The 13,709-nt window shown below is 37.6% G+C and overlaps 1 protein-coding gene across 3 annotated transcripts in view; it reads left to right on the forward strand.

The window, feature by feature from the left end:
- Positions 1–13,709, forward strand: part of ADK (adenosine kinase) — a 484,515-nt gene that overhangs the window by 24,280 nt on the left and 446,526 nt on the right. The window contains exon 1 of one of the 3 annotated variants that reach the window (XM_003359241.4): positions 3,976–4,146. The exons of 1 other annotated variant lie outside the window; for it this stretch is intronic. In XM_003359241.4, the coding sequence (XP_003359289.1) occupies positions 4,133–4,146 (14 nt within the window). In that variant the 5' untranslated portion in view covers positions 3,976–4,132. Of the gene's footprint in view, positions 1–3,975; positions 4,147–4,552; positions 4,850–13,709 lie in introns of those variants that run through there. One more of the 3 variants, XM_021072588.1, reaches the window with a different exon arrangement.

Genomic DNA, 13,709 nt, shown 5'->3' on the forward strand with positions numbered 1-13,709 from the left:
TCAAAATGACACATAATTCCACTTTTCAGAGAAACCAATAGTAACATTTTGGTGTGTTTATTTCTGGTATACTCTCTGTGTATATAAGGCATTTTTTTAAATATAGTAAAGATTATACTCTACATTCCTCGTTTTTTGTTTTTTTTTCACCTAACATTGTGTCATGAACATTTTCCTGTGTCCTTAAAAAGTGTATGAAAATGTTTTAGAGTAGTTTCATAACATTATTCTGTAATTTATTTAACCATTACCCTATTTTTGCTTATTTGGGGATATAATAAAATTTTGCTATTATTAATACTGAAATGAATAACTAGGCATACAAATCTTTGATCGCATTTATTCTGAGGTTTTATTATAGTTGCCTAAAAAATGGAATTGGTGACACAAAAAACTTTCTAGAGATTTACTAATTTCTAGAAATGTGCTAATATATGAAAGTGCTTCTTTTTTTGCACGCTTACAACCAAGTTTGCTATTATTTTGGGGCCTGAAGCATTTGTTGAAAGGTTAGTACATGAGTCTATATCTTTGTTATACTATCCAGAGGCATTTTAACTATTTGGGGTTAGCTATCTACTTGCTTTTCTAGTGACACACTAACCACATGAGTAAAGTAGGTAGAATACTTATATTTCCAAGAACAAACTATTCTGATTCACTGATCTTGATTTAAACTATTTGAATTGGAAAAAGGTTAATGAAAGTTTGAAAGTTAAAAATTTCAATTGACTGCTTTCCATTAAAGTGAAAAGAACAGAATTGAAATAAATTGCTTAAAAAATTGATCAAAAGGGTTTTAGTAGTTACTCAATAGCCAACTCTGTGTGTGTTTAGAAAGACTAGGTGGAAGGGAGGGTAGGGGAGGATTAGAAAAGGCATCAAAAGCTGAGTAAAGGAAGGCACTGTGAATAAGAATAACTTCTACCTTTACCTGGAAAAACATGCCTTTACCTTTATGCTCCCAGATTGACTCTCAAAAACAATCATACCTGAGCTGAAGAATAACATTTTTGTATCTATATCTGCTGAAATGAACTGTTACTTAATTTTAAATAATATACTTTTTTAAAGTTGTACTATGAGTAAAAAATTTTTTTTGATTGTTAAATGCAAAATGTCATTTATCAAAAATAAGTTTTTTAACAATCTTTGTGATAGACTTTAATTTGATTGAATATTTGACAATTGCAGACCTTTATCTTCTCTTAATGACAGAATTTACTGTATTTGTCAAAAAAACAAAGTTTCAAGTATAGCTGTTTTTGTACCACAGTTTTTTTTTTTTTAAACTTTATTGTTAAAAATCAAAAAGTAGGAGTTAACACAGTAAGGCATGAATGAAAGTAAATTTATTTGTCAGAGGGCTAAGTTCATGTTAACTTTCATATCATGCTTGCCAGATATATAATTTAAACAAGTGTGATAACAAAATAATCATGTCACGTGCTAAAAGATCTATATTAGACACTTTAGCAGAATTAAGTTTTAATTGTCCCAATGCCCTGAAAAGTGTGAAATGGGTAAACTCAGGGACAGATAGGTTAAGAGCCAGCCCAAGATCATGCAGCTAGTAGGAAGTCAAATCACTTGTTGTGCTACTTTCCTTTACAACCTTGCTACTTACCCTGATTGGCAGACCAGAAGCATTGGCAAAATCTGGGAACATAGAAAAATGCAAAATCTTGACCACAGAGACCTGCTGAATCAAATCTTTATTTTAACAAGATCCCTCAAGTGATGTTGTATGTATATTAAAGTTTGATAAGCACAATGTACATCCCATATTAAAAGTTACATTGAGGTTTAAAAAAAAATTTTTTTTTTTAGTTTTATTTTTATGGCCGCACCCACGGGATATGGAAGCTCCTGGGCCAGGGACTGAATCTGAGCTGCAGCTGTGGCAATGCTGGATCCTTTAACCCAATGAGCCAGGCAAGAAATCGAACCTGCATCTCCGCAGCAACTAGAGCTGCTTCAGTTAGGTTCTTAACCCATTGCCCCACAGTGGGAACTCCCTAAAAGTTACATTGAGCTTTTGAAATTTGTTCTAAGGATTACCCCTGGTTTTACTTTAGTTCATATGGGTTATCTATTAACATTTTACACCAGAGGAAGAGGCAAACCGTTGAATTAGTGTTTCCCCTCAAATTGCTCTTCTGCTGCTGCTTTGATTCAGATCTTTTTAATACAGAGAACAGTTGATTAATTCTGTTTGTGGACAGTTGGTCAGAGTCTCCATCAGCCAAGTATAGCTCTGTTTGTAATAGCCTTTACTCATGGACTGAACACATCTGATTTACAGTACATGGCTTCATTCTGGATAGGCATTTTCCAAATTAAAAGAGAATGATACTAAAAAAGCATTTTGGAAGGAAACTTGAAACTTTGGGAATATTTGGTGTTTTAGATGGCTAGCAAGGAACTGCAGATTTGTATAAACTGGCTTCTTTACTAATTTCATTTTGTGAACATAATTATTCTGTCACAGTGGCAATGATAGGTAAGGAAAGAAGCAAGGCTAACTTAGAACAGCACTATTGGTAGAAATATGCAAGACACATAAAGTTAAAAGTTTTCTGGTAGCCACATTAAAAAAGGAAAAAGAAGCAGTTTAATATTTATTTTATTTAACCTGATGTAGCAGAGTATTATTTCAACATGTAGTCAATATAAAAATTATTACTGAGACATTCTATGTATTTTTTGTACTGTCTTAAGAAATCCGGTATCTTATATTTATGGTGTCTCAATTTGAATGCTAAATTTTCCACAGTTAAAAGGTGAAATGTAGTACAATGAAAATAAAATTGTTTAATGGAAAAATATTTTACCTTGCTTTTGATTTTAAAATTTAAACTAAAATTAAGTAAAAGTTTAGTTCCTTCAGTCACAGTAAGCACATTTGGGTTGTGTGTAACTGGTTTTAGACTTGTGGAATTGATCATCATCCAAATGGTTAGTAAATGAATGTCACTGGAGGTTGTGATCTATTAATATAAATATTTGTACAGAGAATAAAGAGGGAATAAATAAAAGCTGTTTAGGTCATATAAGCATTTACTGATTATCCCCCTTTCTATCCTTCTCGCAATTAGAATTGATTTACTTTTTGTTAGTGGTTCACAATCCATTTCTTAAACCATTTAACCCCACTAAATTGTAAAGTTACCACGAAGAGTTGGGGTTCTTCCAATTTTGTCCCCATGGCATTAGATACTTGCTTCAGACACTGCATATTATTCAGAAAAGTGAGGTAATCTGAAGGTTAAGTGTGGCAAGCAGGACGGTTTGAGTGGGCTACTTTGGTCCATATGGTTTAAAACTTTACACGTGTACCTGGATCACCCGGGACCTTGCTAAAAATACCAATGTTGAGGTCTCACATTTCTACGTTCTTATTCAGAAGTTTACAATGACACGTCGGACACATCCGTATTAAACCAGCTGTTCTAAGTGTTTAAGTCCAAGGACATTTGGGGACCATCAGACCCAGCAATTGACTCTTAAAGGCTGAGAGTTTGAATTTAAAGTATCATGATGCTGTTGCCACGCGATCGATTTTCACCGGGCTTAGGTTTCCTGTAGTTGGGTTTTTGGGCAGTTTAAACCCCGTTCCTGAAGATTGTCCTGACAACGTCCCTGGCCCAAGTCCTGTTAAAGCGACCTGGGCTGGCCGAGGTAGACGGTGGCCATGTGACTGATACACCGGTTGCCTTTTGGGGCGGCCATTTTTGAGGCGGGCACCCAACCTCATGCCCAGTAAGCTAGGAGTTGGGGGGAACGCCGTTACCAGGACTCAAGATGGCCACCGCGCCCGCTAGCCAGCCCGCTAGCCAGCGCCCCAGCGAGCAGGCACGAGACGCGCGGGCAGCCTGCCGTGGCCGGAGGCGCCCGGGGCTAGTCTCCTGCAGCCCGCCGGGGGCGGAGCGCCCGCCCCTTCCGGACGCGGCCAATCAGCGCGTGCGGCCGGCTCGGCGGGGGCTGCCCGCGCGCCGGGTGTGTGAGGACGCGCTTCTGGTCGCTGAGTGCCTGAGCCCAAGAGCAGTGGCTGTGGTACCTGCTGCTGCTGCCCGTGCGGACGCAGAGCATCGGACGCTAGCGCTGTTGCGTGGGGCAGGACGGTGAAGCCATGACGTCCATCAGGTAAAGGGACAGCCTGAACCGCGCGCTTGCTGAGCATTAGCTTCCTGACCGCCTGAGAAGTGTGGCCCCTTCTCTTGGGTGGTCTGGAGCCTCCCAGTGCCACCGGACCTCCTCACGTTGGAGGCTCTCTCTGCACTTTTCATTTGGTCATTTCTGTCTTCCTCAGAAGTTTTGGGGCTGTGGCACATGGCGGAGCCCTATAAGTAGCCGCACCAATGAGGTGACCCTCTCTCAGATTCCAGGGTTTGAAGCTTGCTGACGCGTGTAGTGGATTTCTCTTGAAAAAATGTGGCTATCTTCTCCCTCTAGGGATGGCCCGGGGCCCACGTGTCATGCCTTCTTGACAACTAAGTTGGTGGCCCAGAGCAGATCTGCAAAGTTGGCCCTTTGATGCAAGTAGATTGCCCCCAGGTTGTGAAATAGTGTGTCCCAAAAATGTTTGCTTATGACTGGAATTAGTCCTCTGGTTCCCATGGTACCATCTGTTTACCTGCTTTTATCTGAGAGTCACCTGCAAAATGAGTTTCATGAGGTAGCAGGTATATAATGAGAGCAATAAACAGGAGACTTACTCATACTTGCTTTTCCAGAATTTGGAAGGTTCTTTTTGTTAATGGTGACTAGATAATGGCCCTGTCCAATGTCTGCATGTAGCAATGATCGAATGTTTGCCTTATGCTAATGCAACTATTTATAAAAAAAGGTAAGTTGCCTTATTTACTCTATTTTTGAAAACTGCAGCTTTTAAAAACAGACCTTGCACTTCGCATGTCCCAGAGAAAGGGAGGGCCCAGCACAAATGTGAAGAGAATAAAATAAATTAATTTTTGGTTTGTGAGCTTCCAGCTGCCTGAGTCCTGGTGGTTCAGTGGTTTCTCAGTGGTAATTTTTGCTACACAGTATTTACGAAATGACTTGACAGCCTAACCCTCAGGTAAGTTAAAGTAAGGTGTAACAAACAGTGTTGAACTTGGATGCAGTTTCTCTTTCTTAAATTGCATAATTCTGTGTTAACACAGACTAAGAGTACTTACCTCATTATGCAGAAGAGGAAATTTGGGTACTGAAATGTGGAGATCCACATGGAAAGATTTTGCAGTAAATTATATTGGGACATATAAGTCTAGCTTTTAATGCTAACAGTATCTTAGGATGACTTGGCAGTATGCTGTTAAACCAAGTCAGTACTCCCCCTTCCCACTCCCACTTCCAGCTCTCATCATTGCACATTGCAGCCTGCTGCTAATTAGGAGTGTGGGTCAAATACTTTTCTGTGTTAAGGGTCACTTATGTGGATGCAATTTTAATCCATCATTGTATTCCTGGCTACTCCTAAGTGGAGAAACACCCAAATATAAAGCTTCTGCTGCTTGGTCAGTGACAATAGCATGTGTGACTTTTAATGTAGCAGTTGAATGGTTGTTGTATTCAAAAAAACTGTTTTAAAGATTGATAACAGCCTTATTTGACTTATGGAGAAATAGATAACTGCTAACAGTTACATTTATGCTTGTTTCTTCAGATGTTATTCTGTATTTTACAGTCTTCACTATAGAGACACGATTCAAAAAAAGACTTTTTTAGTATTATCTAAACCTAGCTACCACATTTATACTTGAGGAAACTGAGACCAAGAGAAGCTGAGTGCAAAATCAGAAGTGGAGTTAGTAATTGAATCCAGATATTCATGATCTAGTGCTCTCCATAATACCTTTATAAAGACGGTATACTGCTACTTAAATTTCCTGAAAAAGCTGCTTCTATGAACAAAAATTGTAAAGTATTGTGAGACAATTCTTGCTCTCCTATAGTGGTCCAGGGAACTTGATAACTTAGGTCTAGAAGCAGGCAGGGAGACTACTGAAGTTGAAGCAATTCTTTGTACATGGTGACAGTTTTAAATGGGTTCGTAATCCTGTAGATACCAGCCGGTTCCCAGTGAGGACTACATTTAATGCAATTTTGTCATACCTTTAGTTTTCACATGTATGTTGTTAGGCATGTTCCCATTTTGTGCCCGGTAGATAGTTACTGTTAACTTGCTTTTACTGGTGAGGAAAATGATCAAGGTCACTAAGCTATCAAAATCTGACTTCATGTCCAATGTTTTTTACACCACACTTAAAATAATTTTTGCTAAACATAGTAATAGGTGACTCCATGCAATGACTATGACATAGTATAGAATTGGAAATCAGTGAGGGCCAGTGGTCAGCATACCTGGGTTTCAATTGCAGCGTTTTTTCCCTGAGATACTGATCTTCCTTTTCTCTTTTTTCCTTCACTGGACATTTGTTTAATGAAAGTGATGATGATACAAATATGTATTCTGGAGTGTTGCTGGATAGATATGAGAGTGTTTATATTTTAAGGCATTTTTAAGTGAAATATTCTCTTGTTGAAAGCAGTTTGGGGTCCTTAGAAAATGGTGTCATCTGAAAATAAATGCTTAAATCTTAGGTTTTTATATAGGAATCGAATTTACCTAATTCCCTCATTTTACAGTTTAAGAAACTGTAGCCAAGAAATACTATGATTTGTTCAGGTTCACACAAATATTTACATATTTTGAACTAGAACAAGATATCTAGATAAAAGGTTCAGTGCACTTTCCAACGTAACATTTAACTATTAGTAATTCTTAAATAATGATTTAAATCAAAAGAATTAAAGAAAAAAACTTAAGTTCTTTCATTAAGTTTGGTTGGAGAATTTGACTAACTTACTATTTGTATTCTACTCTACTACGCCATTTCTAATAAATTCATGAGTCTAAGTTTATAGCCTCTAAAACCAACGATAAGATTATGTATATCAAATACCAGTTGGTCTTCATCTGAGTAATAATAGAACATGATAAATTGAGGCTTTTATCATTTTTAATTGGCCCAGTAGGAAAGTTGATGCTTGAGTAAAAATTCAGGAGACATAGAAAAATGCAGAATGTCAGGACCCGGAGAATCTGCGAAAGGAATTTACTCTTTTTCTTTGTCTGTAGTTGACCTTGAGGCCCAAAGTGAAGTGGTATGTCCTAGTCTGGCAGTGGTGGAGTTTATGGTAGAATTTAGGTCTCCTGACTCCTACTATGTGCACTTTTCACTGAGCAACACTATTTCAAAATACTCCTATGAATATTGCCTTGTTTTCCTAACACAGATGTCTGGTCTGGTTTTGGGCATTGCTTACAGCTTGAGTTTGTGCCAGGGAGGAGTGGGAGAATGAGGTAGGCAGACAGGGAGAGGTCTGCTGTAGAGCTGAAGATCTCTGTTCTTTGGCCTGCCCAGACGGGTCAGATTTGGTTTAAGACTATTCTGGGACTTGACTCTGCCTTGCATGATAATTCTGTAACCACTTCTATGGGTTAAGCCTACACTGGAAAATTTATGTGGGCTGTGGGTGGGGTCCTGGGGTATTTTCCTTCTAACACTCAAGACTCTGAGGTACATCCACTAGGATTTGCCAAGCCACTTAGATGGAGAACATTCATATGGAAACTAAATTCTGGTTAAGACTGAAACTGTCTTACTTTGTTAAGTTGGTTTCCTTAGAGCCTTTAAACAGCATTTTCAAACTCATTTCAGAACCTGTGCCTTTTATAAGAATTGTTAATTTCAGATTCCTGCCAAGAATTTTTTTATGCTATGAGACTTCGGAGGCAAATGAGCTTTTAAAATGAAATGGTTTTATTTATGAAATATTTTGAAGAACTAAAACAGGAATCCTTCTCTTAAAGAACTGTGGTGTTGTCAGCTGTTAATACTCATTTATAAATAGGTCATCTTTGTTTGAAAGAGCATACAAGGTTTTCTAACTCCAAATCTTTCCAGCCACAGTATTGCTACATTAAGCAGAACTGTCAAAGATGAAGTGGAACCAAAATGATTGTCTAGACTGTTTGAATGTTAACTGTTTCCTGTAACATTAGTTAAGAATCATGTCTAGTTACCTCTTCATACCTACTCGGTTTTAAAACATTATTTAAAAAAAAATTACAGTAAAACATAAGCATGAATTCTTATTTTACATAGCAAAACTAGCTTATAAATAGGATGACCATATGTCCCACTTTGCCTAGGATAGTCCTGGATCATGCCTGTTATCCTGGCATGATTATTAATAGTACTTCCTTTACTCTCAAAAGTGTCCCATTTGGATAATAAATTATCTGGTCACCTACTTACACAGTATAATAATTTTGTTGTAGTAAATTTTGGTTGTTAAAATAGGACCATAAGAGAATGGAATATTAGCTTATTTTGGCTATATTTGCATATTTTTCACTGGTCAGACCTTTTTATTTTATTAAGAGAGCTGTTAATTGGAGTAGTGTATTGAACAAGAAAGCACATGATTTGAAGTTAGAAATCATTTATTTGATGTCTGACTTTTGGTGGGTTATAAAACTCGGCTGATCCTCTTGTTTCTGTTAAACAAGGGTAATAGCAATACCTATACTCTAGGGTTATTGTGAGGATTTAAAGACAATACTATACACTAAAAATGCTTTATAAGTGGCACATTGCTGTGTAGTTGTTAGGTTGTCACACATGTGCTCCTGAAAATTGAATTTTAAGTGAGTAATTTTGTCTGGTTTAGGGGAACTTGTTATTTAACAGCACATTTAGAAGTATTTTTACCATAATGGGAAACAGGGAAATAACAGTGGAGATATATGTGTAGTTAAGGTTTTTGGGGGGAAGGAGGGGCAAAAATTTCAGCATATTTTATGCTGAAAAGATCCAATAAAAAGTGGAACAGTAGATGGTGCTGGACAGAGGAAAGAGATTATTTCCTTGAGTGTGCAAGAAGGAATGCCAGTAAGCAGAAATGGAAGGACTGGCCTTACACAGCCTAAGGGACACAAATATTTTCTGAGTTTGTTTACTTAAAAAAAAAAATGCCAATGAGAAGTTCCATGATGGCTCAGTGGGTTAAAGATATGGTATTTGTCACTGCTGTGGCTCAGGTCAGTGCTGTGGCGTGGGTTTGATTCCTGGCCCAGGAACTTCCAAATGCTTTTGGGGGTGGCTCCCTCCAAAAAAAGCCCCTCCCCAAAGAAAGCCAATATAATTCACATACAGTAAAATCACAGATTCTGAGTTTACTGAATTTTGAGGATATCAAGTGTTTATTTGTGTAAAACACCACTGAAGTCAACTTACAAAACATGTTCATCTCAGAAAGTTTTCTCCTGGAGTTTTCTGGTGGCTCAGTGGGTTAAGGATCTGACCTTGTTACTGCTGTGGCTCTGGTCACTGTTGTGGCTCAGGTTTGACCCCTGGCCCGGGAACTTCTGCATGCCATGGGCCTGGCCAAAAAAAGAAAGAAGAAAAAAATAATAAGAAATTTCTCTCCTTCTTTTCGATCAATTCCTTGCCCTATTCAGACAGTCATTTTCTGGCTTCTGTTAGTAGAGATTATTTTTGTGTGTTCTAGAACTTCATATAAGTGGTATCATATAGCAACTACTAGTTGTGTCTGGTTACTTTTATCTGATTGCTTTTGTTCAATAATAATTTTGGGTATTCTTCCTTTTTATGTATCAGGAGTTTGTTCCTTTTCACTGCTGAGTCATAATCCATTAAGTAGATATATCTACAGTTCTGTTGATGGACTTTGGCTTGTTTCTAGTTTTTGGTTACTGTAAACAAAGCTCCTATGAGCATTCATTTATAAGCCTATGTGTGGACTTGGATAAATACTTAGGTGTGGAATTGTCCTGTTCTAGGATAGATGTATCATTAACTTCAGAAACCACCAAACTGTTTTCCAAAATAGAAAACTGAATACATGCCACATTCAGTGTTACTCCACATTCTTTTTTTTTTTGGCTTGCCCATGGCATGCGGAAATTCCCTGGCCAGGGATTTAACCTACGCCACAACAGTGACAGTGCCAGCTCCTTAACCCACTAGGCTACCAGGGAACTCCAGTTACTCTACATTCTTGACAGTCTTTGGCATTTTTAATTTTAACCATTCTGCTGAGCATGTAGTTATATTGTATTTTTAGCAGTAATTATTCTATTATAGTTATTGTAATTTCATTGATAGCTAATGATGTAATTATAGGTTATTTGCTTATTTTTTTCTTTTGTACTGTCAGTTCAAGTTTTTTACCCATATTTGTATTGGGTTGTCTTTTTGTTGTTGGTTCATAATTCTTTTTATTTTCTGTATACAAGTTATTTGTCAAATTATACACACAAATGCACATAACTTTATGTGTAGCAAATGCTTGCTCCCTGAGCCATGTCTTTTCCATTTTCTGAATAGTGGAGAGCAGAAATTTAAAAATTTGAAGTTGAGGTTTTTGATTTGAGTGATTTTATGTTTATTACTTTTTGGGTTCTTAGAAATCTTTCCTTTTCTTATTCCAAGGTTGTGAAACTATTCCCTCATGTTTTCATCTACAAGCTTTATAGTTTTTGCCTTCACATTTAGGTCTATGATCCATCTTGGACTAATTTTTTTTTGCTATGGTATAAGGGTTTCCTCAGAAGAATTATCAATCAGTAGCTTAGATAGGGGTAGGTCTTTTCCTGGACTCACCATTCTGACCATTGATCTATTTGTATATTGTTATAGCAGTACCACATTGTCTTAATTATTATAGCTTTTAAGATTGGTATTGTTTCTTTTTTTTTTTTTTTTTTTTTTTTTGTCTTTTTTTTTGTTGTTGCTATTTCTTGGGCCGCTCCTGCGGCATATGGAGGTTCCCAAGCTAGGGGTCGAATCGGAGCTGTAGCAACCGGCCTACGCCAGAACCACAGCAACGCGGGATCCGAGCCACGTCTGCAACCTACACTGCAACTCAAGGCAACGCCGGATCGTTAACCCACTGAGCAAGGGCAGGGACTGAACCCGCAACCTCATGGTTCCTAGTCGGATTCGTTAACCACTGTGCCACGACGGGAACTCCTGGTATTGTTTCTTTAAATTTTTGATAGAAAGTCATTTGGGCCTGGAATGTCTTTTGGATGAAGGGATGGAAAGTTACAGGTTTCCGTTTCTTTAGTTGATAAATGATTATTCAGATTTACTGTTTTTCCTGTGTCAGTTTTGGTAAGTTGTGTTTTTAAAGAAATTTATTCTAAATTGTTAAATTGTTAAAAAGTTGCTCACAGTACTCTGGTATTGTAGGAACTGTTTCATGTCTCCCTTTTCATTCCTGATATTGGCATTCCCCTACCCACTTTTTGATTGTTTGGGGGATCAGTCTTGTTAGGGGGTTATCAGTTGTGTTAATCTTTTCAAAAACCAAGGTTTTGGTTTTGTCGAACTTCTATTTTGGTGATATGTTTTCTATTTCATTTATTTTTGCTGTCATATTTTTATTTTCTTCTCCTCTTGGATTTAATTCACTTTTTATAATTTTTTTTGAATCAGAAGTTTAGATCATTGATTGTAAACCTTTCTTGTTTCCTAATATGTGCATTTTATATATAAAATGTTCCTCTCGCAGTACTTCTTTACATCATATTAAATTTGATAGGTGTCTGGTACAAATTATTTTCTAATTTCTGTTGTGATTTCTCTCATCCATAGGTAATTTGGAAGTTTGTTGTTTAATTTCTAAATATTTAGGGATTTTAAAGTTATTTTTAAAAATTGAGGAGTTCCCATTGTGGCGCAGTGGAAACAAATCCGACTGGGAACCATGAGGTTTGATCCCTGGCCCTTGGTCAGTGGGTTAGGATCCGTCTTTGCCATGAGCTGTGGTGTAGTTTGCAGACTTGGCTCAGATCTGGTATTGCTGTGGCTGTGGCACAGGCTGCCGGCAGCTGTATCTTGGATTAGACCCCTATCCTGGGAACCTCCGTATGCTGCAACTGTGGCCCTAAAAGGCCAAAAAAAAAAAAAAAATTGCTTTTCAATTTAATTCTATGATGTTTGCAGAATATTGTTTATATATTTTAAGTGTGTATCTGTATGGCATAGACATACAGAGAATATATTGTTTATGATTTCAGCCCTTTGATAGTTACTGAGATGAGTTTTATGGCCTCATATATGGTCCATTTTGGTGAATGTTTAAAGTGTTTAATTTCACTTGGCAGTGTTTTGAGGTTTTCAGTGTAGGTTGTTTTATATATATATATATATATTTTTTTTTTTTTTACTTTTGCTTTTTAGGGCTGCACCTGCAGCATATGAAAGTTCCGAGGTAGGGGTTGAATTGGAGCTACAGCCACTGGCCTGCGCCACAGCCATGGCAACACAAGATTTGAGCTGTGTCTGAGACCTACATCACAGCTCATGGCAACGACAGATCCTTAACCCACTGAGCGAGGCCAGGGATCGAACATGCAACCTTGTGGTTACTAGTCATATTAGTTTCCCCTGTGCCCCAAAGGGAACTCCCATTTTGTATATCATTAATTCAGTAAATGAATATTGCAGTTGTTGGGTGTTTTGCTCCATAAATACCAATTAGGTCAATAGTTTTTTTTATTAATTATTAACTAATTTTTATTAATTATTAAGTTGAGATAGAGTTGGGAGTTCCCGCCATGGCTCAGTGGGTTAAGACCTTGACTAGTATCCATGAGGATGTGGGTTCAATTCCTGGCTTTGCTCAATGGGTTAAGGATCTGGCATCCCATGTGTTATGGTGTAGGTCATAGATGCAGTTTGGATCCAGTATTGCTATGGCTGTGGCATAGGCTAGCAGCTGCAGCTCCTATTCGAACCGTAGTCTGGGAACTTCCATATGCTGCAGGTATGGCCCTAAAAAGACAAAAAAAAGAAAAAAAAATGGATATATAGTTTGCATACCATAAAATCTAGTCTTTTAAACTGTACAGCTCAATGGTTTTTAGGATATTCACAAAGTTGTGCATCCACCACCACAATCTAATTTCAGAACATTTTCATCACTCCTAAATGAAACCTCATACCTGTTATCAGTCTCTCTCCATTTCTCTTGCCCATCCCCTGGCAACCACATGTCTAATCTGAATTTTCCATATTCTGGATATTTCACAAGTGGAATCATGTATTTGTGCTTTTGTAACTGGCTTCTTTCACTGACTATAATGTTTTCAGAGTTCATCTATGTTGTTACATGTATTGATATTTCATTCCTTCTTATGGCTGAATAATATTCCATTGTATGTGTAGACCACATTTTGTTTATCAATTCATCAGTTGATGGATATTTTTATTTCCACTTTTTGTCTCCTAAGAATAATGCTGCTATAAACATTCATGCACAAGTTTTTGTGTTGTGACATATTTTCATTTCTCCTGAGTATGTCAGGTGTGGAATTGCAGGGTCATATGGTTAGTTTTGTTTGTTTGTTTTGTTTTTTTGTTTTTTTTAGGGCCGCACCCAGGGCATATGGAAGGTCTCAGGCTAGGGGTCAAATTGGAACTGTAGCTGGCAGCCTACACCACAGCCACAGCAACATGGGATCTGAGCTGTGTCTGCAACCTATACCACCACTCAGCACACTGCTGGATCCTTAACCCACTCAGCAAGGTTGGGGATTGAACCTGAGTCCTTATGGATACTAGTCAGATTTGTTTGAGCCATGATGGGAACTCCATATGGTTAATTTT

The sequence above is a fragment of the Sus scrofa genome, chromosome 14 (assembly GCF_000003025.6).
Source record: "Sus scrofa isolate TJ Tabasco breed Duroc chromosome 14, Sscrofa11.1, whole genome shotgun sequence".
Lineage (NCBI taxonomy): Eukaryota > Metazoa > Chordata > Mammalia > Artiodactyla > Suidae > Sus > Sus scrofa.